Source organism: Capra hircus, chromosome 3 (genome assembly GCF_001704415.2).
Source record: "Capra hircus breed San Clemente chromosome 3, ASM170441v1, whole genome shotgun sequence".
Taxonomy (NCBI): Eukaryota; Metazoa; Chordata; class Mammalia; order Artiodactyla; family Bovidae; genus Capra; species Capra hircus.
This window is the reverse complement of record NC_030810.1, coordinates 105,446,270-105,471,118: the sequence shown is the minus strand read 5'-3', so window position 1 is coordinate 105,471,118 and position 24,849 is coordinate 105,446,270. Positions and strand designations below refer to the sequence as shown.

At 55.2% G+C, this 24,849-nt stretch overlaps 1 protein-coding gene across 2 annotated transcripts in view; it reads right to left on the bottom strand.

Moving 5' to 3' along the window:
- LMNA (lamin A/C) overlaps positions 1-21,031 on the bottom strand; it is a 28,494-nt gene extending 7,463 nt beyond the window's left edge. Inside the window, exons 1-2 of one of the 2 annotated variants that reach the window (XM_018046279.1) lie at positions 20,819-21,031; positions 11,091-11,690 (exon numbers count right to left, since the gene is read on the bottom strand). In XM_018046279.1, coding sequence (XP_017901768.1) covers positions 11,091-11,446 — 356 coding nt within the window. In that variant the 5' untranslated portion in view covers positions 11,447-11,690; positions 20,819-21,031. Of the gene's footprint in view, positions 1-11,090; positions 11,691-18,612; positions 18,718-20,818 lie in introns of those variants that run through there. The other variant, XM_018046280.1, reaches the window with a different exon arrangement.

The following is a 24,849-nucleotide window of genomic DNA, read 5'->3' as shown; positions in this document are numbered from 1 at the left end:
CACCTTTGTCTCCTGCCCCTTCTCACATAGGGCCTTAACCTTCTCCCCCTGACTCCACCCACCTTCCATTCAGCCCAGCCTCCTCCTCTGCAGGGATCCAGACTGCCAGGCTCCTAGCCCTGGGGTCTGAGTGTGCCTGACGCTTATCAGTTTGAGTGCTAAAAGTGTCAGTCACCTGCCCTAGTCCCTTTACACACCAGGGACTGCTGGGAGGGAAAGTTTGGTCAAAGCTCAGGGAGACCTGGAATGAAGACGAGCAGGCATTGTGTTGACCTTTTCCTTTCTCAGGCCCTGTCTGGGTCCCCTGATGGGGCAGAGCACAAGGGTTCCAGGCTTCCTCTCTCTCGGCCTCATCAGAGCCTGAGAATGCTGAGCCCAACCTATCGACCACAAGCCCAGCATCTGGTTCCAGATGTGACCCCAGGCCTCCAGGTCCATCTGGGCTCCAGCCGTGAACCTCCGCACTCCTCAAACTGGGTAAAGCTTTACCTAGAACCAGTTCAAACAGGGGGTGGCCTCTGCCACCTCCCTTCCCTTTCCGGGCCCCTGATTATTTCTGCTGGATAGCGACCTGGAGAAATAGACGGATCCTATTTTCTTAAAGACCTCTGGGGAATGCAAGAACTTCCCAGTTGGAATGATCCCTTCACCGATGTGTGGGGAGAGAAAGCACTAGACCCAGGGAGTGGAAGGAAAGAGCCCAGGGGCCTAGTCCTAGCTGCCATCTGCGACTCAGCAGACTTCAAGCATGAACCCACTTGGGCAGATGGGAAAAACGAAAAGCAAATGTGGGCAGGGGGAGAAAGAAATCTATCCTGGAAAGCAGAGAAGTGGCCCCGCCAACATTTTTCTCCTGCCACCAAGCCTGCAGCTCCAGGAGCCCCAGCAATTCAGTGTGAAGAAGGATGAAGAAGGCCCAGCAGGAGAAGCTCTGGACGGAGAGCTCAAGACTGGGGCAGTGTGCTTCTGCCACCAGCTTAGAAGTCTTCAATCAGGAGTCACCTCCCCTCCAACTGGGCTCCACTGCGAGGGGGACAGAGTGCCACCCCGGCAGGCAGGGGAAGGACGTGAAGATCTCGGGGGAGCACCCCCAGCCTTGCTCTGTCCAGGCCTCTGGCCACATTTCAGAACAAGCTGTTTAGAGCAAGAATGTCTGTCTCCTGTGAAAAGAGGCCCTTCCAGACCTGAAGGAGCTCTCCCCTCCTCCGTCTTAGCCAGAAAAGCTAAAAATAAAGTCAAAACCCAGCTCAGGTTTTGGCTGCCATCCGGCCCATCCCCTGGCTGGGAGCACAGCCCCAACTTTCCATGACTTCAGAACTTTTCCGAAGCTGAGGCAGCTGCAGGGGGAGGAAAGAAGAAGAAGAAAAACCGCTGGTAAAGTGAAGCGACACGGCAGACAAAGATTCCGAGCTCCTTGGGCTGACTCCAGGGCTGGCAGGGACTTCCCAGAACAGGCCTCCCTGCCCTGCAGGCTAACGGCTGGGAGGCTCTCAGAACTTAAGAGAACTGGGAGGAGCTTCGCATAGGTTCTGCTTAATCCCCTCCTTTTACAGATGAGGAAACTGAGGCACAGAGGAGGAAGGTGAGTGACCCCGTGTCAAACACAGCATGCAGCTCTGGGGACCCAGGCGGAGTCACAGTCAATTCTGGCTGCTGATCAGGAATCCTCCCCCTGCTCCTCCTCCTCCTCCTCAGCCACAGGTCTAGAGAGAACCGAGCCAGCAGGATACAGGGCTCCCGATCCAGCCAGCCTGAGCTGGGAGCAGCAGGACAGAGCACCATGACGCTTTCAGAAGACTTCTCGAGGGTGTCTCTTCCCTAGTCCCGCCTCCATGGCCTCCTCAGACCCAGAGGAGAAACTTCAGAAGTTCTCCTTGGAAATACCTTTCCTGTGAGAGTGCCAGGCAGACACTGACACAGGAAAATGTAGCTGCATGGTCCCTGCCCTCGGGGGCTCACAGCCTGACAACTGCAGGATTTTGTCCTTCAATCTAACCTCTTCAGTTAGGACGCTCCCAAAGGTGGGGTGGTAGTAATACCCATATTAATACTAATAGGACTAATACTGGTAATCACATAATGACAGCAAACAGAGCTGATTGTGTACACGTTATGGCTGTTGTTCAGCCACCAAGTGGTGTCCGATTCTTTGCTCTAAAAACTGTATTAACTGAATTGCCACAGCTTCCCCACTGAGACAGGTGCTAGTCCTAGGTGTCGGAGGAAACAGGCTCAGAGAACTCTGCCCAGGGCGCCTCCAGGATCCTGCAGCAAGTCTGGGAGCAGAGGTGTGAATAGGTGCCGGATGGCTCCCCCTGCCCTGCTAATGGTCTCCAAAGAAATTAAGGGGGCGATTTTCCTTCCCCTTCTGGAGACTCTGATTAGCTCTTAAAAGAGTTGCAATGAAAGGACCGAGATACACTCTGCAGATGAGGGAAGCCACTTGAGCAGAGAGGTAAGCAAGGAAGAGCCTTTGTGGTTTTCTCAGTCATTTTCCGGGAGCTCCCCTCTGTGGGGAAGCAGCCGCTATCACCCATGGGCTTATGACTCAGACCTCAGGAGCCCTGTGGCCAGGAGCCACACGCACCCCGCAAGAGACGGCTGGGGGTGGGGTGCAGAAGCCAGCGCCTCCCGAACCTCCTCCTCAGTCTTGCCTGTCCACCAGCTCCAACTGACATTGCTTCCTTAGTCGGGGTCCCCAGCCCTAACAGGGACCCCAAGCAGACACCGGCCAGGCGTTCAGCCCAAGGAGCGGTGCTGCCTGTGCTCCAGTCCACTGGAGGCCAGCAATGGGAAAGTTGGGCACATGCTGCCCCACAGTGGGCTGGCAGGAAGAACAGGGTAGGGCAGGCAAGGGGAGCTAGGAAGGGTGGGACCCAAGGGCTCCACAGGTGACTCATCCTCCAGCAGACAATACCCGGGCAGGTGTCAGGAAATCCTCTAGTGCTCACACGGGAGACCCTGGCTGTACCCACGTCCTGCCCAGGCCCCCATGCCACGCCACAGGGAGCCCACTCTCTCCCTCCCATCCGCCAGGCTCCTCCAGCACTGGAGTGGGTTCATCCCAGTGGGCTCCTGATACAAGAATGGTTGGGCATCCTGTTTCTGAACTCTTCCCATGGCTGGCAAATCTGATCGCAGAAGGCGGGAAAACTCGGGTGGGGCAGGGCAGGAGAGCAGAGAGGAAGAGGATAAGGCCGACACACACACGAGAGCTGGGAGCTCCCAGGCTGGGGTGCTATTAGGCAGAGGCTGGAGGGATAGGGGAGCGGGGCTTCAGGGCCACTGCAGGGCAGGACTTTAGGGGCTTCTTGGGCGGGGGTGGGGGTGGGGGGAAGCAAGGCGCCTGGCGCAGGAAAGGGGCTGCATGGGCACCGCGCCAGGCGCTGACCTGCTGGCTGAGTCAGCCTCCTCAGCCCAACTCGGATGCCAGATATGGAAGCCAGGGCGGCCACAGGCCTGTTTGGGCCGGGTTGCTGGGAGCAACTTGCTAGGCCCCGAGGGTAAGGCCCTCATTTCCTCCGCTGGGCTGAGGAACACTAGGCGAGCAAAGACAGCCGGCTGGGGCTAAAAATAATCAGTGGGCGGGGCAGATGGCCACAGGGGCAGTGGAAGAGCCTGGCCAGCCCGCCAGGGAGCCCTCAGACCCGCCCCTGTCCCCTCGCTGACCACGCCCCAGGCTCACCAGCCCTCGGAGTTCCCCATCGACGGGCGGAGAAGAGGGGGGAGGGGAGGCGGGAGCACCGAGATCCCGAGTGCCTGGCGTTTCCTGCCTCACTAAAAAAGGGAGCCCCCTGTGGCTGGGCAGGGCAAAGCAGGGCTGGGTGTGCAGCAGTGAGTGCCAGCCCTCCCCTCTCCTCCCAGACGTCTAGACCTCTTCCCAGGCTGACTCCCTGCCAGGTGACGGGGTCTCTCCTGTGGCCACCCCACGCCGAGCCCCCACGCCGAGCCCCCACGTTCCTATCACCCCTCCTTTTGTTCCAGCAACTCCTCCCACTTCAATGTATTCTTCCCTCCCTCCACCTATCCAAACCCACACCTGCCTCCTTCGTTTGAGCCCTGCGCCTCCAGACCCAGCCACACCTCTCTCTCCTTTTCCAAGTCCGCTCAGCTGTTGTTTTACCTGCTGGTTTATCCTCTTTCCAGTTATAAGTGTGTCTCGCGGCTTTTCTGTATGTCCCCAAATGCCCTGAGGCCAGAAGATTCATATGTTCAAGGTGTCTAAGGGGGAACCTCCTTCTGGAACAATTCCTGCCCTTTTACAGGTGGGGAAACCGAGGCCTGCAGAAGAGTAGGCTTAGACCCTAAAACCCTGCCCTCCCGGTCACCTGAGGACACTCGGAGCAGATGGGGACAGGCTCAGAAAATGGCACGATGCGTGCAGGGCTCGCAGAAAGTAGGCAGTAAACCCCCAGGAAGAGTGTCCGGGAGGCACTTGGGCTTCTGCTCAATGGCCAGGAGTCACCCTAGTACCCAAGTGATGACACAGATACCTAGCGAAAGAGCCCTCAAACATCAGCTGTACCACAGCTGTGTGTGGAGCCATGAGGTTCCACAGTTCCCTCTCCCAGGAGGAACCACTGCTGGGTCTCTAGGCTGGTCTGTGGGTCTGCCATCACTCTCAGGTATGGGCAGGATGTGGAAGGGCGGGGACATTTGGTTCCGCAATCTGGCTTTCAAGGCCCCAGCCCTCTCTGGAAAGGAGACGTTAAGGAGATCAACTGAGAGGGGCAGGTGTTCTAGGGACTGAGAAGCCCCTTGAACCTTCCCCACATGCCACCCTGTGGAAGGTCTGAATGTCTCACACCTGGAAAGTACACGGGAGGATCCCAGTATGGATCCCCGCCCCCACCCCTCCCACCCCGGCACGTGCACCCACAGCAGGCACGGCTCTGCTTCCGCACGCCTCCCTTGGGCGTGACATCCACCACATATGCTCGGGGTCCGAGGGCCCTCGGATCCCCTTCCAGAGCTGCTAGGCTCCCAGCCCTCACCCCAGACAAAGCCAGGTCTTAATTCCAAGCAAAGGGAGGGTTGGGATGGGGGAACTGGCTGGCGCTGAGAAGGGGGACAGGAGGCCTGTTGACATGTTCAGACGCAACTCCAGCAGAGGCACTGGGCCTGGCACAGGGCCAGGCCTGAGTCACAGCTGCTGGGTGTATCAACGTGGCATTGTGCAGCAGCCGGAGAGGCCTGCAGTCCGAGGCCGGTGCGCTGGGGTCCTGGACAACAGGCGGCGGGCTTCCTGACTAACTGCTCCCTCCTGCCAAACTCCACTTTCCTTCTTCCTGGCCTGTCTCTCCAGAAATCATTCCTGTGTTGTCATAAAAATGCAGGCCAAGGCCTGGAACAGACCAAAAGAAGTCAGGGCATGGAGGGGAGAAGGATGGTCTAGGAAGAAGTAGGAGGTCCTGGGTGTGGGAGGGAGGGAGGCCACTGGCCGACATCCCTACAAGAAAGCGATTCAGTTGTCCCTTCTTAGGATGTATTAACCTTCCATCCGGTGGCTCACGGTTATTAACCCTGACAACAGCAGGAGGAAGGTGGGAGCCGCACCCCAAGATGGAGAAAGGAAGTTGGGGAGGACCTAGGAGTTCTGGTCCCGCTGCATTCCAGCTCCAGCCTTGGAAGATGCAACGCTGTCTCCCAGCCGGCAGAGGGTGGCAGCGTCATCAGAGCTTCGGGAGGAGGAAGGGGGGGGTGCCTTGGCAATCCCAAACATCCCCCTCTGAACTGCCAGGGACTGCGCTCCTGGAAATCAAGGGTCTCTTACTTCCCTGAGCCAGTCCCCAAAGGGATTCCTGTATTGTTCCCCCTCCATCTGGCCCCCATCTGATTCAGATCCTCCTCCTTCTTCCTGCCACTCAGAAAAGTAGTTTTCAAAAAAGGCCGTCCCTCAGTCTTTCTTTCTCTGCCTGGACAATTCAGGGTCTCCCGTCCACTCTCTACTCTGCCCTCTACCGTGACTCAGCTCCTCTGCTGGGCCTGGGATTTCGGCCAGAATTATTCCTGGTTTCGACAGGCAGGATTCAGGCTTCCTCACAAAAGGACAGGGGAGTGTGGCCCCCTACTCTGCCCCACCTCCTTCCCAAACTATCCCCTTCCTTGAGTGTTAAGGGACAAGACCTCCTCACAGCCCAGCCTCAATGGGGGCATGAAGAGCAGAAGGTGGGCAGTTCAAGGTCACCCTGCACCTCCCTCTGATTCCGGCCCATGCTGTCTAATCCCGGCCAGCACTAAGGTAACAGGCCTGCCTGCCTGCCCCAGAACCTCTGCTTCTTCTCCAGCACAGGTCCTCGGGACTCTCCTGCATAGCACAGCCTCAAGGGAGGTATGCTCAAAATACAGTGTCCTTTCCTAATAGTAATAAAAACAAAGCCTAAGCCAAGAGTGTAATGTCATAATAATTACCTGTTTGTCACAAACTTTCTTGGAAAAAGAGAAGAGGGTGTTAGTACTTTTAATTCCACAGCTTGTGGGAAATATTTCTATTGAGAATAGCATTGGCTATTGACTATTTTCACATTAATTATGTCTGATTTTTATATGCATAGCTTGGTATTTTAGAGAACTGTTTTCTCACTTTGTGGGTCATGGTACTACTTTGGAACTGGAGGCATCTCTGGAGATCTTCTGCCCTAACCCCTTTCTTTTACAGCTAGGGAAATCCAGAGGTGGAGGGTGATTTCTTCAAGGTCACAGAGCAGTTTAGAGGCAGGGCTAAGCCTGGAACTAAGGACACCGAGGGCCAGGGGTATTTTCCCTGCCGCACGCTACCTGTCAGTTTGTTGGTAGATCACCTTGCCTTTTGTTAAGAGACAGGAGACCCTGCAGCCTCCCCCATAGAACCTCTTTCCTCGCCATCTCCAAGAACATTAGAGCTTAGCCTGTGTCATCTTCAGTTCAGGAGTGGGGGTTCCAGCGGCCAGGGAGGTAAGAATGGAATGAACTGCCCTGGACCTCTGGGCCAGACCTGGTCCTGGCTGCTGAAGCTGCTAAAGGTGGTCAGGGGCTGGGGAGGAGGGAGACTGGGGGGTGGGGGGAGGAGCACAGGGAAGCAGGGGGCATAGTGGGTAGGTAAAGCCATCTCCTCCCAGTTGTCCCCTCAGCTGTCCCTGCCTTCAGCCCTGACACTGAGCTACTGAATCACTGGGGGTGGGCCTGGGAGTGCAGACAATGGGCTCATTCCGTACAAGAGTAAGCCTCAGATCCCTGGAGGCCAGGGGATGTGCCAGGGACGGGGCATCAACCGTGGGAGGGCCATCGTTGGGACCCTAGCAGGAATTACAGTCTTTCTTGTTTCTCTTGGGCTTCTCAAGTACTTCCAGCTCAGCCCCCGGGGTTAATAGTACTTTCTTCTTTCCATTTGAATAAGAATGTGAACTTCAGGGTGAGGGGTAGCGTGGAGAAATGACCAGGAGCACGCTCAGCATCCTCAAAGGCCTCCATCCCCGCTATCCTTATCCCCAAAGGGCACACTTTCTTACACATCCACGCAGGCAATTCCTATGACAAGTCCCAAGACGGTCTCAAGACAGGAGTTACCAGCCTCTCACAGCTCATGATTCATGGCCTGGAAGGGTCCTGGGTCTTTCCAGGTATGGGCTGTGGCAAAGGCTATTGATCAAGTGATAACAGGCCCTGCAGGACAGCAGAACATTAAGACAACACTGGCCTCAGAGCAGAATCTCCAGAGTGCAGGGGTGCACTTCAGTCACCCCAACCCTCCTTCCACATCCTCCAACCTGTCCCTGAAGCTAGAGAAGTGCGGTTTAATGGTGTGTGTGTGTGTGTGCATGCTAAGTCACTTCTGTTGTGTCCAACTCTGTGCAGCCTTATGGACTATAGCCCCCAGGCTCCTCTGTCCATGGGGATTCTCCAGGCAAGAATACTGGAGTGGGTTGCCATGCCCTCCTCCAGGGGATCTTCCCGACCCAGGAATCGAACTGGCATCTCTTATGTCTCCCACATTGGCAGGCAAGTCCTTTACCACTAGCACCACCTGGGAAGCCCAAGGTTTAATGGTAGGAGCACTCAAATGAGAGTCAAAAGACGTGTGCTCAAGTCCAGGCCTGTCATTCATTGGCTGTGTGACACGGGACAAGCCTTCGCACCTCTCTGGTTTTCCCTGTTCTTATCCTGATGAGAGCTTGGAAGAACCTGGGCCTGCAGGTCCCTCCATGTCCTGACTGAAGCCATCATGTAAGGCGGGCAATTCAGGAAGTTGTCGGGCACCCAAGGCCTTGTTCAGGGGAAAGGGATGCTTCTGCTTTGTGGGTCTGGGATCTCCCCACTTCTGACTCAGCCTTCCTCTACCAGTTCCGTTTGGGAAGATGCAGACCCTGGCACCAACCCGCAGCCCAAGCCTATAACTCTGGACTCTGCTCTAGGACTACTTGTGTACATGGTCTGTCAGGAGCCCCAGTTCCAGACCACGACCTAAGGAAGAAGGCAGAAAAGGATCCCAGGATGCAGTGGGGAGCGGCGAGCAGGGGTGCAGACACTCAGGCCCCCACCCCTCCCTTTAAGACATCTGCTGCCTCCACCCTGTCTCTTGCAAAGCCACTGGGGTGGGAGGGAGGGGGGCAGTATCTGAGTCATCCACCCAGCTGTCCTGCCTGGGATGGGGCCTAGCTCCAAGCTTCGACCCCAGGCCGGCCTTCTCTGATGCTTTTAACCTCTTTCTTCCCGCGAGTAGGTGTTCAAAACCCCTGGGCTCCAGAATAAAGGATGTGAGTCTGTGTTTGTGGGCAGGAGCAGTGTTTCTGCTTGGAGCCTGTAACCCAGCCTGATAAGAGGGGGCCCCAAAGCCCTGGGTGTGGTCAAGGTACCCAGGCTGGGCCAGGAATCGCCACAAAACCTTACAGACAGCTCTGCATCCCAACCCAAAGCCTGGCCCTGAACTCTGAGCTCTAATTAAACATTAAACCAGACAACACCTTCTCTCTAGGCTTTAGTGGGAGGAGTTAGGACAATGCCTTTCTTCCTCTCCCAAATTCTTCATGGCGTTCTTCACCTCACCCTGAGCAAAGCAGACACAAAAGGAAGCAACAAATCCTTGCTCCTCCCACTGGGGACATAGAAGGGGACAGAAACCTCAAGTGAGCCCTCTTTGTCTCCGCCCAGCCTCCTATCCGCCTAGGATCCAGGTGTGCAAAACCACCCCCCCTCTTCCGGAAGCCCAGCACCCCCAGCCAGGATCAGTGGGGGAGAGGAGAGGCAGGCAGCTAAATATAACAAGTACACACACCACCCCCGGCCCTGTCCCACGTGCGCGCACACCCGCCTGGTGTCCCAGACCGGGACAGCTGCACCGGGAGGCAGAGACAGACTGGCGTGGCTGGGTTAGCGAGAGACCATAGACTCCACTCGTTCTGTTCCCTGATCAACACCTTCCCCAGAAAAAGACCTGCTAAGAATGCCCTTGGCAGGGACCCGCCAGGTAGTAGTTCGGTAGCTGGGTAAGCTAGTTTAGAAGGCTAATTCTCTGGGACTCCCCTAGCTTGCCTCTTGTCTGCCCTGTTAACTAAGTTATTCATATCACTAGTGGACAATGACAGGAATGATCCCTTTCAACAGAAATAGTCTCTCTGAGTTCCCTGGTGGCCTAATGGTTAGGATTCCTGGCTTTGGATCCCTGGTCTGATCAGGGAACTGACACCTGGCAAGCCTGGGCTTGGGGGTGCGGGGGGTGGCGGGGGAGAGTCACCTGCCTGCCCACACCATTTCCATCTACTCTTCACTAGGGGATGATACATCTGCCACACCCACCATGCCAGGGGCTGGGGGCCAGCGAAGGGGTATAAAGAGTAGCAAATTCACAGCGCTTCTGAGAAGAGCATGAGCCTGGAGAAGAAGACGCAAAGCGGAAGAAGAGAAGACCAACCACTACAGCCTCAGCCAGGGGTCTCCAAGCACCTTAGTGCTCTCTGGCTGAGGTCTTCTCAGAAAACAAATCCTTGGGGAGCTGAAGAGGGCCTAAACTTCCCAGCTCCAAAGGCCTTTTTAGAAAAGAGGGAGGAGACAAGTAGGGTGCGGTAGGGTGGGGCAGGGATGGGTAATGTAGGAGGGGCCTGAGTCTTCCAACGGCTGGATTTCAAAAATGTCACAGTATTCCAGGAGTTTAATAAGGCAAAGAACAATAACAAAAAAAAAAAGTCCCAGTGGCTGAGAGGGCCGGCCAGAGCAGAGGCTGCTAGGCTTGGCCGGGAAAATGAAAGTGGCTCACCCCAAGAAGGGAGGCAGGGAGGGACTAGGCAGAGGGTGAGGGTGGGGAGGTGGGGAAGGGGAGGTACAGACCTGGGCATACATAACACAACTTCCTGAGCCGGGAGCCTCTGCCCTCCGTCTCCCTCCCTCCCTTGCATTCCTGGGCCAAGCAGGCCAAGGGCTGTGGGAGCTGCGGGGGAGCGGCTCTCCTAGAGCTGATCGGTGGGCCTGTCAGAGGCCAGGGGAAGTCCCAGACATGCAGGGAGTAAAGGAACACTTCAAAACTCTTAACAGGAGCACGGGAAAGGGTTGTGCAGTGGGGGCCATCGCTGTGCCCCTGCAGGGGGAAAAGGGGGTCACCCGGCTTTGGTGACCTCTCTCTGGCACCACTGGACATCTCCCAGCCTAGGAGCTCTGTTTTAGTGGGAGTCATGTCTTCAGAGACAGGCTGGGCAAAGTTGGCACGGTGCCAAGGCTGCCAAGAAAGTTCCAACAGGACCCTTTCACCCACTCCTAAGTGTCTTGGGCGCCTAGATGTCTTAGACCTGGCAAGGCCAGTTCGGCTTTGCTCAAGGCCCTCTCTCAGGCCCCAGATGACTGGCAAATCCCACCCTGACAGATTGCGGGCCTGCCACCAGCTCCTACTTGGCCCTGATGAACCCCGCCATTCCTTGTATACCCCACCCTCTCCCAGAGACCTCTCCCTTCTCAGTCCTGTCTTGACAATTTCTCTTGGCACTGCCAGGCACTCACTGGGGGCAGTTCCGGGAGGGAGGAAACTATACGGCAAAGTTATCAACGGCCTGGAGCCCAGGCAGGGACGGCAGTCCGTCTGCCCTCGGTGCTCCTCCCGGCCCCACGCCACCACCTGGGGCACTCACCGCGCCTTGAGCTCCTTGAACTCCTCTCGCACTTTGCTCAGCTCCAGCTGCAGGCGGGCGCGCTCCTTGGCCACCGAGTCGAGGGTCTTGCGGGCATCCCCCAGCTCGGCTTCGTAGGCGGCCTTTATGCCAGACACCTCGCGGCTGACCACCTCCTCAGACTCAGTGATGCGAAGGCGCAGACCTGCATTCTCCGTTTCCAGCGAGCGCACACGGTCGATGTAGACAGCCAAGCGGTCATTGAGCTCCTGTAGGTCCTCCTTCTCCTGCAGCCGGGTGATGCGGGTGGGTGACAGCGGGGTGGAGCTGGCCTGCGCCCCGCTGCGGGTGGCGCGCCGCTGGGACGGGGTCTCCATGGCCGGCAGGGTGGCAGCACTGCCCGAGGGGCAGAGGTCCCGGGAAGGACGCGGGGTTCAGGCCGAAGGACAGAGACTGCTGGGGTAGGAGCGCGCCGGCCGGCTGGCTCTCGGCTGGCTCCTGGCAGGCTTGTGGATCTGGGCCGGGCACTGTCAGACCTCGGGATCTGGGTTGGCCGGTGTGGATGCGGAGCTCCTGCGAACACTCTGAGTCACCGGCTCCCGGGCAAAGGCTCTAATAGGTCTAGGGAATGGGAGGAGGGGCCACTCTCTTAAAGGGGCCGTCGCTAACCCACAGGGGTGGCAGAGGGAGGGGTGAGCAGGGGAGACGACGGCCCGGGGTAGGGCCCTACCCTCCCTCAGGCACCCCCACGTGCCTGGGGCTTCCCTGAAGCTCGTCTCTAGGTCTCTACCTGCTCAGCGATCCAAGCTGAAAGCTTGCCCCCACTGCCTTTGGCCTTAGAGGGGGAAACGGGCAGAGCCAAGGGGTGAGGCTGGGTGGGCAAAGGGCAGGGGGAAGAGGGGCAGTAGGCACAAAGCAAGGGAGGGCGCCAGGCAGGCAGATCCAGGAAGGTGGGGGGAGGCTGAGGCTGGTGCCCATGAGGGTGACTCACTCTTCCACCACTGGCCCCCCTTTTCCTCCCCATAGTAATAGTGAGTCACCCCTACTCCCCCACCCCCCACCTCCATGAGTGGGCAGTCCATTCAAAGCCACATCTCAGTATGCCAGGGTGGGGTGGGGAAATACGCCTGGGTTCCCTGGGGTGGTTGGAGGGAGAGCTGCCACAAAGTTCTGGATCCTGAGTTCCTTTTACACCCTCAAATTCAGGGTGGGGACCAGAGTTTGGGGTTATTCTTTTCCTATTTTCTGCCCCAGTTTAATCTCCCTTTGAAATCAACCATTGGATCGTAGACCCAAAGAACAACCCCGAGGCCCCAGAGAAGGTCAAGAATAGGACCCAAGTACTGCCCACCCCATCCCCTTCCTTTGGACCCCAGCAGTCGGAAAAAGAGCCTGCCTGAGGTTCCTCCCAGCTTTGGTCCTTTTCTAGTCCTCGGCCCAGCCCAGCCCAGCCCACCAACCCCAGGACTGTACTTATTTTTTTTTCCAGGACTGTACTTATTTTAATGGATAATTTAAAACAGATCCCAGAGCTGTGCATGCGTTCATCACATTGCCAGGACACCAGGTCCCAAATTTTTGTGGTTCCCAAACGGGCCTGAAAGGGGGAGCAGGGCTGGGGGCTGGACAGCCAATTTTGGGTCTCTATCCTGGTTTCAGCCAGAAAAGGGGGGTGATGGGGGTGAAGACAGCAAAGGCGCCCACAGCCTTGCTGACTGCTGGGCCAGCACCGCACTTATCTCCACATTCCTCTCTGACCAGGTCTGCTTTGCCACTGGCTCCGGGGAGGGGCCAGGCCCTCTCACAAAACAGGATCATCCACGTCCTTGAGCTTCCATCCTCAGGACTCGCGGGAGACCCCTTTAATCAGCCTCCTACTCCCCACTCCCATCAGGGCCCCGGCCCCACCAACCATCTCATCTCATCACCTCTAAGAGGTGGCAGAGGCTGAGGCTCCAGAACCCATGTGCTTTCCTGCCCTGACCCTGGGCGTCTCATGGCTTAGTCTCTGATGAGGAACTGGGGAAATTAAATTATGTTGCTAACTCCTACAGCTCCAGGATATCAGGATACACAGAGAAACAGGGCTGGACAGGTCTTCTGTTCTGGAGCTGGGGCAGGATTAAGGCAGGGACTCTGAGTGTTCAGGGAGAGAAACACTCCCTGAGGGATGGCAGGTTTCCATCTCCAGGGGTTGACTGGGCAGGGTGGTGAGCATCCAGGATACTCAGAGTTGGGGGACCTGCGATATGGTTCCCCTCCCTGCAGCCCCTTTCCTCAGGGTGGGGCACCCACCTTCAGCTTCCCAGACAAAACAAAAAGTCTCTCCCTGTTTCTCCCTCTTGTGTTCCCCAAGTCAGAACGAGAGGTGGGGTGAATGAGCCAGTGAAACGTGAGGGACAGTGGCTGTTCCCACTGCCTCAGCCCCCCTCCAGAGGGCTCTCCGGCCTCTGCCCCACCCAGTCCCTGCCTGGCCTGGCCTGACTTCCCCTCCTGGCTGGGGAGGCAAAATCACACTTAAGCCTTCCTCTCTCAGACCTCCCCATCTTTGAGAAAAGAGGCAGGATAAAGGAGAAGGGATTCTCACCCTAAGTTTCTCGCTTTCCAAAGGGTTCACCACCACCACTACCACAATGGCCTCAGTCCTAAACCTGAACTTCAAAGGGGGCCTTTACCCTAAATATTCAGGCCTAACTCTGAATCCCAGATGTCATCATCTGCTCTCCCCCTGCCAGGGTGTAGATGGTCAGTCCCAGCAAAAGCAGAAGGCAGGGAAGGCCAGGTCCAGAGGAGTGGAGCCTGCTGGGGATGAGGGCTGGCAAGAGTTGTGTCTGGGTGGAGACCAGTTTCCAATCCTATCTCTCACTTGGCCACGTGATGACAGGTCTGCTACTGAATTCTCTGGGCCTCAGCTTCCTCATCTATAACAGGGGCAGAGTGGCTATCAAAGAAATGAGGGTTGAGCTACTATGTTTGCTCTCTAGGGAGTTGTCCACCGGTAGGGAAAACAGGAAGAGGCGATACCAAGCACAAGGGGTTAAAGAGCAGCATAGAACCCTGAACTGGATAATGAATTTCAAATGGGTTCCAGAAGCCTGGAAGCTGGAACATTAGTAAGTGATATTAGAATATAGTTGTTGAGTGCAAGGGTCCAGCTATCAGAATACAATTGTTGGGCAGTGGAAGAGACACTTGTCTTGAAGACCAACGACCTTGGGGAGGGGACCCTCCTCTTTCCCACAGCATCCTGGACATCTGTGTCCCTAACACTTGGCCCAGTGCCTGCATTCAGGAGGTGCTCAGTGTTCCTTAAATGAACAAATGCATCTGGCCCTGCCACTTCTCAGTTGACTGACTGGGCACATTCTATCTTTTCTTTCAGCCTGTTTCCTCGTCTATAACATGGGGATGCTGCCATGATTAAGTAACATGCATTTAAAGGGAGGCTTCTTGGAGGAGATAGGTTTCAGGCTTTACAGAAGTGCCTTATGCACACAGTGAATTCACTCATCCAACAAAGATTTATTGAATACCCACTGTGTGCCAGGCACTGCTCTAGACACTAGGGAGACAGCAGTGAATAAAACAGGTCAGAATCCCAACCCTCAGGGAGCTGACATCCAAGTGGAGAGAGATGGTCCATAAATAAAAGACAAAATTAGTTTGCTGGGGCTTCCCCAGTGGCTCAGTGTTAAAGAACCTGCCTGCCAATGCGGGGGTCACAAGAGATACAGGTTCAATCCCTGGTGAAGATCCCCTGGAGGAGGGCATGGCAACCCCACTCCAGTATTCTTGCCTGGAGAATCCTATGGACAGAGAAGCCTTTCTGGCTACAGTCCGGAGGGTCACGAAGAGTCGGACACAACTGAAGTGACCTAGCATGCGCACATGCACGCACATAGGATACTGCTCAACAAACTGGGTAACTGGCACTTTGACACTGTTTAGTGTGTTTTCACAAACATGCCCAATCTGGCCCACAGAACCACCTTATGGGCTGGGAATCATTTCCCTGTTTTACTGCTGAGGCTGACTTTCCCCAAACTAGACATTAATAGGCCGAGCCCAGAACATGGAAGAGGTGGCCTGGACCAGGATTCCTTCACTATCTTATGCCTCTTTGATGGGACGTGTGGGAGAAGTTGGGGTGGACTGGTGCTGGGAGGAATTCTGTACAGAGGTGCTGACGTGGGAAAAAGCTGAGGAGGGTACACAGCTCAGCTGAGCAGGCAGACACTAGAGGTGAGGTGGGAAAGTGTGGGAGCAAAGGCAGGACTGGAGAAGAGGGAGATGGAGGCAGCCACCTGGCTCAGGGATGGAGACCGGCGGGAGGGAATCTGGCTGCTTGATAAGGCTGGGCTCAAGGAGGAGAGAAGGGAGGCCTTGAGACCTGCAAGGAAGGAGTCAGAGGCAGCAAGTGAAACAGTGGGCTCAGCAGAAGGGTGAAATGAGGAGGGCTTTGAGGGGCATGCTAATAACGATTCATGTGGGGAGCATTGTGGAGTACCTACTATTATGAGGCACTAGGTATCTGCATTACTGTGTTGAACCTATACAATAAATAGCTCTACATGGTAAGTACTGTTATTAGCCCTATTTTATAGATGAGGAAACGGAAGCCCAGGGAGATTGAATTATTCCTTTAAGGCAGGGATTCTCAAAGTGTGCACTATTGACATTTTTGGGCCAGACAATTCTTTGTTGGGTGGGGAAGGGTCCGGGCCCTGTGGGACATTTTGCTGCCTCCCTGGGCCTCTGTCTACCTCTGCCCCCAGTTATGACCATCGAAAATATCTTCAGACAGTGCCAGTGTTCCCTATGGAGCAAAATCACCTCCAGTTGTGAAGCACTTACCTAAGGTCATATGGTGAGTAGCAGGACTGAGATTTTAATACAGGTGGACTTGACTTTGAACACCAAGCACTTACTGCTGCTGCTGCTAAGTCACTTCAGTCGTGTCCGACTCTGTGCGACCGCACAGACGGCAGCCCACCAGGCTCCCCCATCCCTGGGCTTCTCCAGGCAAGAACACTGGAGTGGGTTGCCATTTCCTTCTCCAATGCATGAAAGTGAAAAGTGAAAGTGAAGTCACTGAGTCGTGTCCAACTCTCAGTGACCCCATGGACTGCAGCCTTCCAGGCGCCTCCGTCCATGGGATTTTCCAGGAAAGAGTACTGGAGTGGGGTGCCATTGCCTTCTCCCAAGCACTTACTATCAAAGCTGTAATTCTAGACAGGAGTCTAGGAGTGGGAGAGACGCATTCAAATGGATCCTAGGCCACTGGGGAGACAACTCCCCCATAGGGATGGGAAGAGGGGAACTCCTGGAGGAGGGTCTAGGGAGTGGAGGCTGATTTGGAAAGTGGGAGCTGGCTGAGAGCCATGGTTTGAGGATCCTTTTATAGTAGGTTCCAGAGGGAAGGTCCCTTTCTTATTCATTCTTTGATCACAGGGTCTGGCACAAAACACCTGTTGAACTGCTGAGTCACTCGTGCACAGGTGAATATTATAACCTTGAGAGTGGAAGGACTCTCCTGTTCTGTAAATGGTTGTCATGTACAAGGCACCCGGTGAGGGGCTGTGTGGGGCTGATCCCACTTAATCTCCACCTAAGCCCTAGGAAGGAGGTATTATTATTGGCATATTATGTACCAAAACCCCCAGACTCTGAAAGGTTGGCAAATTGACCTCAGGCCGCCCAGCTGATTAGACTGCCTTCTTCTCACTCAGACTCAGCTAGATGGAATGATGCAGGCTGTGGGCAATTCATTTAGCTTAGTTTAGCCAGGAAGGCCCTTAGAAGGAATGTGTGTTTGACAGTCCTTTGGAAAGGCAAAGAACTCCTCATTCGAATGAAATCTCACCCCCAGAGCCTAATATACTACATGATAGAGACAGAGCCTCTCTAGCAGGGAAATTTTGGGACCCCGTCTTGGTGATCCCTTGCCCAGAGGGCCCTCAGGGCTCTGGGGAATAAGCCCCCTTTTTTTACAAATAGGCTTCTAAGGCCAGAGGAGAAAAGATTTGCCCAAGGTCACACAGGTAGGCCTGCCCAGAACTCCTGAAATAGTGCTCTGACCCCATCATATGCTACCACAGGAGACATAACACCCTGCACAGGGCACCTCAAGGGAGGGCATTAATATCCCCTTGATGTGGGGGTGCTGGCTGCTGAGCCAGGGTCCACGTCTATTCCTTCAGGGAAACAGCCTGGTCAGAAAGGGCCGCTGGACAATGGGCAGAGAGCCAGTCCTTTACACCTCACACCTGGCTGAGCAGGTCTCCCAGGTGTGGCCCTTTGACAATTAAGATTACTACCATAACAGTCTCAAAGCTCTTAGAGACGCACAAACACCATTATCCCCATCATACAGATGAGGAGATTGAGGCTTGGGCGGGTTAACTGATTTGCTCAAGGCCACGCAGCCGACAAGTGACAAAAGGAGGCCTCAAACCCCAGGTGTCCGCCTCCAGGTCAACTAACATCCCACCTCTTCAGCTCAAACCCTGAGGAGACAAATCCAACAGCAAAATCCGAGGATCTGCCTGGGAGCTCCAGCCCAACATTTCAAACCCCCTTCCCCACCCAATGGGCCAAGACAGCCGCCCACCTGAGAGCCTCTAGTTTCCCGAACTGTCACAGGACCCACCAGAATACACACCAGACTAGGGCCAGAGAGGAATTCCGCAGTGACAGCTCCCTCTCTGCTCGCCATCCCCCAGATTTGGCCCCTCCCACCAGGTGAGGGTGGGGGAGGGTGGGCGTGGGTAGGGGCGGGGCACCGAAGATGTGGGTGGAGCCATGTGGACCGGCTGGCCCCGGGCTGATCGGCTGGGGCTGGTAGGCTGGCTGGGGCTCTGGCTGGGTGGTTCCTCCCTCCTTCCCGCCCGGAGGCGGGCAGTGCTGACGGCTCCTGCTGACGCAGGCCCCTGCGTGTGGGCGGCTGCCTGTGAGTCTGTGCGTCTCTGTATGTGTGTGTGGTTGCTGGGGCCTCCCAGGTCTCCTAAATGGGGGTTTCCTCTCCCTGTTGTCAAGGAAACAAACAGAAGCTCCACAACTCCAGGGCTGGGACTGGAAGAGCAGGGTCCCCGAGCCTTTTACACTCATACATTTCCAGAAGGTGAGGCAGAAAAGGATCCCCTGTTACCCTCCGCTGACCACAGAGTGGGGCCCTGAAACTGGAGTAGCCGCCTGTCCTGTTTGCAAAGCACTGGGGAGTTTCCTAAGACGGGAGTGGTGGTGCTCAAACCAGGGCAGGTCCTGGCAAACCCAACAACTGGTCTCCCTACACGTTCATCCAAGTTTTGTGGGGAGTCTCTTTTTAAAATATAAGAATATCTTTTACAGATTTTACACAGATATATGACCATGTGGAAACATGGGCAGACTCCTCTGAGGGTCTTGGGAACCCCTGTGCAGCTGAGGGTCCCTGAGCTTCCCCTTCATCACCTTCACTAGAAACCCACCTGAGGCCCCAGTCCCCCCAGTCCTTGAGCTCCTGGGTCACTTTGAAGGCTACCCCCCTCTCCCACCAGGCACTCACACTAGGGGGATCCACTGGGAAGGTGAATTCTTGAAAGGAAGATGGTGTTAATCTGCAGATTTCCTGGAGGGTGGACCGAGCAAAGGGTTCTTTCTGGAGAAGCGGTTGGGCTGCCAGGTGGGGCAGGTGGCTCGGCAGCGTCTCTGCCAAGATCAAGAGCTCCTGGAGAGAGGCGCCATGGGTGGGGGAGGGACTGTGTTGGGCCAATGCTTCATCATTCATTGCCTAGAAGCCAGAACTTCGGAGCTGGGAGGAGTTAGGGCACCACACAGACCAACCTCTCATTTCTAGACCCTCCTTGGTCGAACTCCCCGGATTGCCCTGTCCCACCATCCTTATGCCGCCCACAGGCCTGCCCCAGAGTAGCACCCCATTTGCCCTCTTTGTCCAGTAAATCCAAAGCTTACAGGGCACCCTGAGAGCCCACCTCACTTTGGCCCTCGACCCTTGAGGGGCTCTTCATCAGAGTAACAGGTAATGGGGAAACCACTGGAGCAGGGTGGGGCAGCAGGGGCTGGTCGGGAGAGACAGGATGCATGGGCTGAGGCTGTGCTCCCAGGCTGCCCAGGGAGGGGCGGAGGGGGCATCTGTTTCCTCTTGGCCAGGATTCCCTCAATCTCATCCCCAGAGGAGGTGAAAATGGTCCTGGCTTCCCAAAGCGGAGCTTCCTGGCCTGGGAATGGAGGATGGTCGAGGTGTCCATCAAAACATCCCATATCCCCTCTCTTCCCTCTGCCTGGAGCTTCAGGGATCTCAGCTAGGGTTTAGGGGTGGGGGCACACTTCCTGTTGCAGCAAACAGTTAAGGTCCTGGGGCTCAGTGAGCACCAATGATGTACCTGAAGCTTTAGCCAGGCTGGACTCTCAGTGGGTATAGTGGGGTAAGGGAAGGGGACTTGTCTGGCTCGGTTTGGGGCGGGGGGGGGGGGCTGCCCTCACCTTAGTGGCCTACAGATGGAGGATGGACCAGAGAGAGGTGAGCACAGAGGGTAAGTGGGGATGAGGGAGAGATACAAGTAAAGGAAGGAGGTTAGGGAAGAAGTCTACCATGAGAGACGAAGAACTGAGCTTTGAGGCAAGGGGTAAGGGGATCAGATCTAGAGCCCAGGCCAGGGGGCACCAGGAGGAGTGGCAAGCTGGGCAGAGGGGGAGCCCAGGAATTGAGGAGAGGGGCAGCTGCCCAAGCTGACGCCAGCACTCCAGCCCCAGATCCTGGTGGGGCAAATATTTACCAGGCAACAGTTGCTAAGTAAGGAGGAAGGAGGAGGAAAGCCAGTAGCTAGAGGGCTTTCCAGGCTCCTCCCATCCTCACAAAAGAGAGGGTGAGCCACACTGTTCTCCTCAGCCCTCCACCCCCACCACACAGGCGTGGCCACATCCCTTCAAGCACACATATCCTGGAATCACCCCTACCAATGTCCACCCCCCCGCCCCCACCAAACCCCAAGCTGGTAAGAGGACAGAGGGCTGGGCTAGGGGCAAGTTCATCCCGGGGCTGCCAGGCCTTCTGCCTACCCTAGGACATCTCTGCCACTCAAACCTTGTGAAATTCCCCTTCCCAATCTGTTGTTCAGTGGAGGCTGGAGAGAAGGATGGTCCAAGCAGTCAGGATACAGTGAGGCAAAGGATGCTGAAGGATGGAGTCAAGATGTCCAGGGGGTGCAGGCTGCAAGAGAGGATGCGGAGGCGGAAAGGCGGGGAAGAAGTGACTCCATTAGAGGCTATGCAAGGGCAGGCAACTGGGGGCTGCTAGACCCAGAGAAGAGGGATTCTCAGGAGTCCCTCCTGTCCTGGCCCCTGGGCAGAGGAGGGGGAGGGCAGAGGAGGCGAGGGTGTGCTCAAATGGAGCCAGATGTGGCCCATGTGATGTGGGCTGTCGCTGGCATGGGCACAGTGGGGGGCTGGGCATACAACTGCTGCCAGAAAGAATTAGTCAGAAGCTGGGAGGGGACAGGGGAGGACCGCTAGCCCAGGACCCTCAGGGGAGCAGATGGGAGCTCTGGGGAAGGGTGGGAGGGCTCACAGCCTGCAAGAAGGGGTTGAGATGACCTCCCAACCCTCCTCGAAGTTCCCATCCATTGCCCTGGCTGAGCCCCGATTTCCTTATGCAGAAGAGACGTCCTGACACCACTCCCCAGGACAGAAGACATGCCACGGGCCCGGCTCATGGCCTGACACGTAACAGGGGCTCTCTTCTTTTTACCCACCTTCTCAGGGTGAGGTCTCTGCTCTGCAGGGCTTCTCTTTGGGGGTCAGTGGGTTCAGACCCTCTGGAAATTGGGGCACAGGAAGGGGAGGGAAGGGCACCAAGAGGGTGCTGCTGGGGCAGAGAGGCAGTTCCGGGCCCAGGCTCCCTGGCGCTGATGGAGGTTCTTGAGGGTCGAAGGGTCGGCCAGAGTGACTGCAGGCCCCATGGGTCCACCCTGTAATGGAGGTAGATGGAGGGCCTTCACTATGGAGTGACACCAGAGAAGAGACCGAGGCGCCTCCCCAGGGGGTACTTCCTGGAGCCCAGGCTCACACAGCGTGAGCCTCCGAGAGGGAGCAGGGTTTGGGACCCCAGGAAACAAGGCAGACCTGAGGGGTGGGCCGGGGCACAGCCCTGTAGAAACAGACAGAGGGACCCTTGGCGGACCAGGTCCAAGTTGGCAATGGAAAGAGTGTTGCTTTCCAAACTCCCGTTGGAAAGTTTGAAAAATACACATGGAAATATGACTCACTGACCCCTCCCCATGGCCCCCCTTTCCTGATTTCTGTGATTTTTTTTTCTCCCAAGAGTTAATTCAAGTCACATTCTCATAGAAACCATACTTAATGAGGGAGGGCAAAGGGCGGGCTGAAGGAGGCAGAGAGGTACCACTGCAGGAGCCGTCTAGAGATGGAGACGTGTCCCGGGCTGGGGCAGACCAGTGTGCGGCAGTCTAGCCGCAAGGGAACACCTCAGACAAGGAGAATTCAGCTTCCAAACACTGAGATGCTCACGTGAGGGAAGTGAGCCCATTCACACGGCTGCAGCCAAAGCTGCTGCAGAGCGGCTGCTGCGCCCTGTGCCCCTGTGTAGCCCAGGCCCAGACAGCGGCCTTCTGGCCTCCTCCTCAGAATCCATTGCCGAGGCCACAGCTGAGGCCAGAGGCCCAAGGAGGTGGGAGTGGTGGCGGAGCTCCCTGAACTCATCGCCTCCACTGCTGCCTCCCCAGAACTGCCTCCCCGGAGCTGGGCTCTCCCCCTTTGGGCTGGGGAGGATCCCGCAGGCCTGGCCCCCAGGGTGTCCCTGGGCCAGGAAGTCCCAGCCTATCCAGGAGAGGCCAGGGAAAGGGAAGCCCAGCCCGGGCCAAAGGTGAGGGGCCCTTCCACTCCAGACGGCTCTCGGGAGAGGCCGTGCAAGATTCCCAGGGCAGGGGTGCCTGCTGAGCTCCCACACTTGCCATCCCTCCTTGGATGTCCCACGTGGAGCTCCTCAGGCCTCCCCACCACCAGCCCAGCCCCGCCCTGTGCCTCCTCCTCAGCCTCACCCTTTCTGTCTCCCTTGGTGAGCAACCCCCACAAAGTCCTCTGGATCCAGAATCTCTCTCCATTCTGCCCACCGCATCCAGCTCCTGTGGTTCTTTCTGTTTTGTTTTTTTGGCCATGACACGCGGCTTGTGGGATTTTAGCTCCCCCAAGCCGGGCCCTCAGCAGTGAGAGCAGGGAGTCCTCACCACCGGACCGCCACGGGGTTCCCCAGCTCCGAGGTTCTGATGTCGCACCTTCAGGCCTCGCCTGAGGAGCTGCAGGAGCCTCCGGCCAGTCTTCCTGCTTCCACCTTTGCTTCTGTTCTGATCCTGTCTCCTCCCTAAACCACAGCCATCTTTCCAAAATGTAAACCTTGGCGTGTTTCTACAAGACTTCAGACTCCCTGACTTTATTCAGGATAAAGTCCAAATTCCTTGAGCTGGAGTGTAAAGCCCTCCTTGACCCAGGCTCTGCTCATTATCTTCAGCCTCGCCGCTTGCCTCACTCTCATCTCAGTTCAGTTCAGTCGCTCAGTCATGTCGGACTCTTTGCGACCCCATGGATCGCAGCACGCGAGGCCTCCCTGTCCATCACCAACTCCCGGAGTTCACTCAGACTCATATCCATCGGGTCAGTGATGCCATCCAGCCATCTCATCCTCTGTCCTCCCCTTCTCCTCCTGCCCCCAGTCCCTCCCAGCATCAGAGTCTTTTCCAGTGAGCCAACTCTTCGCATGAGGTGGCCAAAGTACTGGAGTTTTAGCTTCAGCATCATTCCCTCCAAAGAAATCCCAGGGCTGATCTCCTTCAGAATGGACTGGTTGGATCTCCTTGCAGTCCAAGGGACTCTCAAGAGTCTTCTCCAACACCACAGTTCAAAAGCATCAATTCTTTGGCGCTCAGCCTTCTTCACAGTCCAACTCTCACATCCATACATGACCACAGGAAAAACCATAGCCTTGACTAGACAGACCTTTGTTGGCAAAGCAATGTCTCTGCTTTTCAATATGCTGTCTAGGTTGGTCATAACTTTTCTTCCAAGGAGTAAGCATCTTTTAATTTCACGGCTGCAGTCACCATCTGCAGTGATTTGGGAGCCCCCAAAAATAAAGTCTGACACTGTTTCCACTGTTTCCCCATCTATTTCCCATGAAGTGATGGGACCAGATGCCATGATCTTAGTTTTCTGAATGTTGAGCTTTAAGCCAACTTTTTCACTCTCCACTTTCACTTTCATCAAGAGGCTTTTTAGTTCCTCTTCACTTTCTGCCATAAAGGTGGTGTCATTTGCATATCTGAGGTTATTGATATTTCTCCCGGCAATCTTGATTCCAGCTTGTGCTTCTTCCAGCCCAGCATTTCTCATGATGTACTCTGTATATAAGTTAAATAAGCAGGGTGACAATATACAGCCTTGACGTACTCCTTTTCCTATTTGGAACCAGTCTGTAGTTCCATGTCCAGTTCTAACTGTTGCTTCCTGACCTGCATACAGATTTCTCAAGAGGCAGGTCAGGTGGTCTGGTATTCCCATCTCTTTCAGAATTTCCCACAGTTTATTGTGATCCACACAGTCAAAGGCTTTGGCATAGTCAATAAAGCAGAAATAGATGTTTTTCTGGAACTCTCTTGCTTTTTTCATGATCCAGCGGATGTTGGCAATTTGATCTCTGGTTCCTCTGCCTTTTCGAAAACCAGCTTGAACATCTGGAAGTTCACGGTTCACATATTGCTGAAGCCTGGCTTGGAGAATTTTGAGCATTACTTTACTAGTGTGTGAGATGAGTGCAATTGTGCGGTAGTTTGAGCATTCTTTGGCATTACCTTTCTTTGGGATTGGAATGAAAACTGACCTTTTCCAGTCCCGTGGCCACTGCTGAGTTTTCCAAATTTGCTGGCATATTGAGTGCAGCACTTTCACAGCATCATCTTTCAGGATTTGAAATAGCTCAACTGGAATTCCATCACCTCCACTAGCTTTGTTCGTAGTGATGCTTTCTAAGGCCCACTTGACTTCACATTCCAGGATGTCTGGCTCTAAGTGAGTGATCACACCATCATGATTATCTTGGTTGTGAAGATCTTTTTTATATAGTTCTTCTGTGTATTCTTGCCACCTCTTCTTAATATCTTCTGCTTCTGTTAGGTCCATACCATTTCTGTCCTTTATCGAGCCCATCTTTGCATGAAATGTTCCCTTGGTATCTCTAATTTTCTTGAAGAGATCTCTAGTCTTTCCCATTCTGTTGTTTTCCTCTATTTCTTTGCAGTGATCGCTGAGGAAGACTTTCTTATCGCTCCTTGCTATTCTTTGGAACTTGCATTCAGATGCTTATATCTTTCCTTTTCTCCTTTGCTTTCCACTTCTCTTCTTTTCACAGCTATTTGTAAGGCCTCCCCAGACAGCCATTTTGCTTTTTTGCATTTCTTTTCCATGGGGATGGTCTTGATCCCTGTCTCCTGCACAATGTCACAAACCTCAGTCCATAGTTCATCAGGCACTCTTATCTATCAGATCCAGTCCCTTAAATCTATTTCTCACTTCCACTGTATAATCATAAGGGATTTGATTTAGGTCATACCTGAATGGTCTAGTGGTTTTCCCTACTTTCTTCAATTTAAGTCTGAATTTGGCTATAAGGAGTTTATGGTCTGAGCTACCGTCAGCTCCTGGTCTTGTTTTTGCTGACTGTATCTAGCTTCCAGCAATCCTGATCTCTCTCGTTTATTCTGAGCTAACCTTCTGG